Below are 3,570 nucleotides of genomic sequence, written 5' to 3' on the forward strand. Positions count from 1 at the left end.
CTTTCTCCTCTCTGTCCTCTCTCTCTCTCTCTCTCTCTCTCTCTCTCTCTCTCTCTCTCTCTGTCTCTCTCTCTCTCTCTGTCTCTCTGTGTCTCTCACTCTCCCTCTTTCTTTCTCTTTCTCTTTCTCTCTCAAAAAGTGTTACTTAAATAGAAATAAAAATTTACAATGGATAGTACACAATACTACATAATATAAACTATAATCAAAACTGTGGGTGGTTGGCGAGTGCTCTGGTGTGGTTTGCTTCTTCATTCCTATCAAACATCTATCATCCTTATCTCCCCTCCTTCTTTTTTATTTTTGTTACTCTCTTGTAAAAACCTCTAATCCTCTGGCGCTCACATGACCTTATGCAGTTGCGAGCGCCGTAAAAACCTCTACTAAAACTTTTTTTAAAACCCCAAAAAAACTTCGGCTAATTGTCATAATATTTGCGCTACTCTCTCTCTCCCCCTGACAGGTTCAAGACCACCAGCGCGGGAGACTACAAGATCTGCTTTGACAACACCTTCAGCCGCATCTCCAACAAAATTGTTTACTTCGAGGTGTTCATCGAGGATGGCAGCGACGACGACGAATTTGACGGGGACGACAGTAAGCTGACCTTTGAGGGGGAGGACATCCAAGGACAGCTGGACATGACCATGGAGGATTTTATGGTGATTGGAAGGGAGGGGGGGTATTGAGGTGGCAATGAGGTTGCCTTGTCGTTATAATATAATGATAATTTTACTGTAAATATTTGAGTTGTTGTTGCTGTCACTACATACACCACAGATGCTGGTTATTTAACCCTTCCAGCCCCATGCGTGTATATTTTCAGCAGCGTTTGTATCTCCCACCGTCCCAAAGGCGTATATTCTCAGTTTCCGGGGGGTACCAAATTTACGCATTTTTCGAAATTGGCGAACCTAATTAAACTTTATTTTTCATCATATTGTTTTCATTTACCTTTAAACATCGTCGTCTGTTGTTATCTAAACCTTACTACAAAGATACTCTGTCACTTTTTAGAATGCATGCCTCTTTTTCTGAAATACTGCTGTATTGGCTGGGACTGGGGTTAGGGAGTGCACCAAAATGGCGGGGCTGGAAGGGTTAATGTCTAGAGGTAACCAAACACCACACACCTTCCTCTGATGTTTGAAATACTGGCTTTGTTAGGGAATAAAAGACGTATAGGAACAAGGTGTGAGGCAGAAGATGAGCGTTGCTTGAAATATTAGATTTGTTAGTGAACAAGATATGAGACAAAATGAGTGTTGCTTGAAATATTAGATTTGTTAGGGACTAATAGACGTGTAGGAACAAGGCGTGAGACAGAAAATGAGAGATACGCAGTGAGGAACGTCGGTGACCGGCCATGCGTGGCAAATGGTTGGTATGAGGGGGCTGTGCGGTAATTATGACGGGATCTCTCGTGGCCTAGAGTTTAAGGTGTTCGCCTCTCATTCAAAGGTCTCGGGTTCAAATCCGGATAGCAACGGAAAAATTTTCTTCTCTAAAATTATCTCCTTTCACCTGCTTTCCTGCTCTCTAGCAATGTTTCTGTTGTCTGCTTTCGTCTCCTCTTTCTGCCCCCCCACCCACCTGTTCACCTCTTTTGCCCCCTCCTCTGGGCTCCTGATTCTTTCAGCAGCCTTTCTACTGCTACTCCTTGGCTCCTTCTTACTGATGTTTTCTGCCACACCCCTGATCTTATGGTAGGTAAGATCTACACCTAGCCTTCTCGGACAAGGGCGAAAAATCTTGGAGGTCCCGTGTGCAAGTTGCGCACATTAAAGATCCCTTGGTGGTCTAAAATCGATAAGAGTACGCTTCAGCCGCCACCCAGGCAAAATTCAAAATTTCCTACCAGCTGAAAATGTTTAATGGGTTCCGCACGCTCATATGACCGTATGAAGTTGCGAGCGCCGTAAATCTCTAACAAAAACAACCGCCTTTGATGTTTGAAATACTGGATTTGTTAGGGAGTAAAAGACGTATAGGAACAAGGTGTGAGACAGAAAATGAGAGTTGCGCAATGAGGAAAGCCGGTGACCGGCCATGCGTGGCAAACGGACGGTGGTATGAGAGGGCTGTGCGGTAATTATGACGGTCGTTGTCTGTGATCGCTCGGTGTAGGAAAACTTCACGCCTCGGGGCGAGCTCAGCTGACTGAATGATGCAACCTGCTGCAGCCAGGAGATCAGATGTGAGATGGTTTTTGCATTGACAGTCACTGATGTACTGCACGGTGGACTGTAGACTGTGGGGTATAAGATAAGATAAGATACATCTTTATTGTCCAGATCCTGGCACATTGGTTTGGTGTTTCACCACGTGTACACACATACACACACACACACACACTCTCACACACACACACACACACACACACACGTAGGCTTACATTCACATGCATAATATAAATGAGCAGCAATATAAACAATAATAATCTTAAGATATACACACTCAATGTTAAATGATGCATGCTCTAAGGTTGTATGGGTGTCTAGTGAGGGTGAGGGACAGAGTAAACAGTGGTTTGGCATTTGCTTAATCGTTTGCTAAAAGCACGCGCATAAGAGCACGCTTTTCTCGTCGTCTGAGGTGTGTGCACTATTAGCCAGAGACCGCTGTATCTATTATCTATTTGTGGTGGCCGATTTTTGCTATTCAAAAGGCTTTTCAATGGCTGCATCGATCGACATACGGTTTTCGCCAAAAAAAATTTAAAAATATTCTCCAAATCATGACGCCCTTGGTTTTTTCAGTTTTAAGACAGTTTTGCTGCAAAACCCTAAATTTCTTTATTTCGTCAATCGCTTTTTGTAGGCCGACGCTTCTGTCTCTGTAATTTGAGAAAATCTGGAAGAGATATTTCGCGAGGCGCATTTTATTTTGAGAGTATAGATCTAGACCTTCTCATTTTTTGCATCTCTCAAGATTTATTTCCCCATTCCAAAAAAGTGTAAATATAGTAGGCCAATGACTTTTAGTTGATATTAAAGCACCGATCATTCCTTTCAGCGAAAGGGGGCCCAGCTAGTATAATGTATATATGAATATGTTTGCCTGTGGCACTGACTAGGTAACTTTAGCCTAGGAAGGTTATGAAGACGGATTGAAGAACTGACTTTGTCTTACTTACTGAAAACATTTTCAATAAGGCATTACCCTTGAAATGTCATGGGATGGAGGGGGGAGGGGGAGGGGGGGCACATGAATTCGAAACATTAATGTCGTTGTGTACAGACAGTCAGGGCAAAAGTGGTCCATCTGAAAGCACTTTAGTAGTTCAATCAAGGCTTGTGAAAGTGGATGCGCTTCAGAATGATACGTACACTGACTTTGTCCAGAAGTTGAAGCTTTTTAACCCAAATTTTGGTATCTTCGAAGTTGCCTGACCATAAATTTTAGCAGGATGTGTTAGGGTCAGGGGAAAAAAAAAAAAAAAAATCTGTGATGCCTTGTGGAAGTTAAGTTCAAGAAAAACAATGCGTGAATTTTTTTTTTCTTCATTTTCTTTTGTTTTTGTTTTTTTTCTTCAAAATTTGTCTTCTGCATTTCTGTGTGTGTGTGTGT

General features: G+C 42.5%; 1 protein-coding gene across 1 annotated transcript in view; it reads left to right on the forward strand.

Annotated features, from left to right (window-relative positions):
* The window catches only part of LOC101856417 (transmembrane emp24 domain-containing protein 5), a 21,886-nt gene that overhangs the window by 16,820 nt on the left and 1,496 nt on the right, over positions 1 to 3,570 (forward strand). Inside the window, exons 4-5 of the mRNA XM_013081169.2 lie at positions 177 to 220; positions 464 to 662. Coding sequence (XP_012936623.1) covers positions 177 to 220; positions 464 to 662 — 243 coding nt within the window. The remainder of the gene's footprint in view (positions 1 to 176; positions 221 to 463; positions 663 to 3,570) is intronic.

This window comes from Aplysia californica, unplaced genomic scaffold (genome assembly GCF_000002075.1).
Source record: "Aplysia californica isolate F4 #8 unplaced genomic scaffold, AplCal3.0 scaffold00119, whole genome shotgun sequence".
Lineage (NCBI taxonomy): Eukaryota > Metazoa > Mollusca > Gastropoda > Aplysiida > Aplysiidae > Aplysia > Aplysia californica.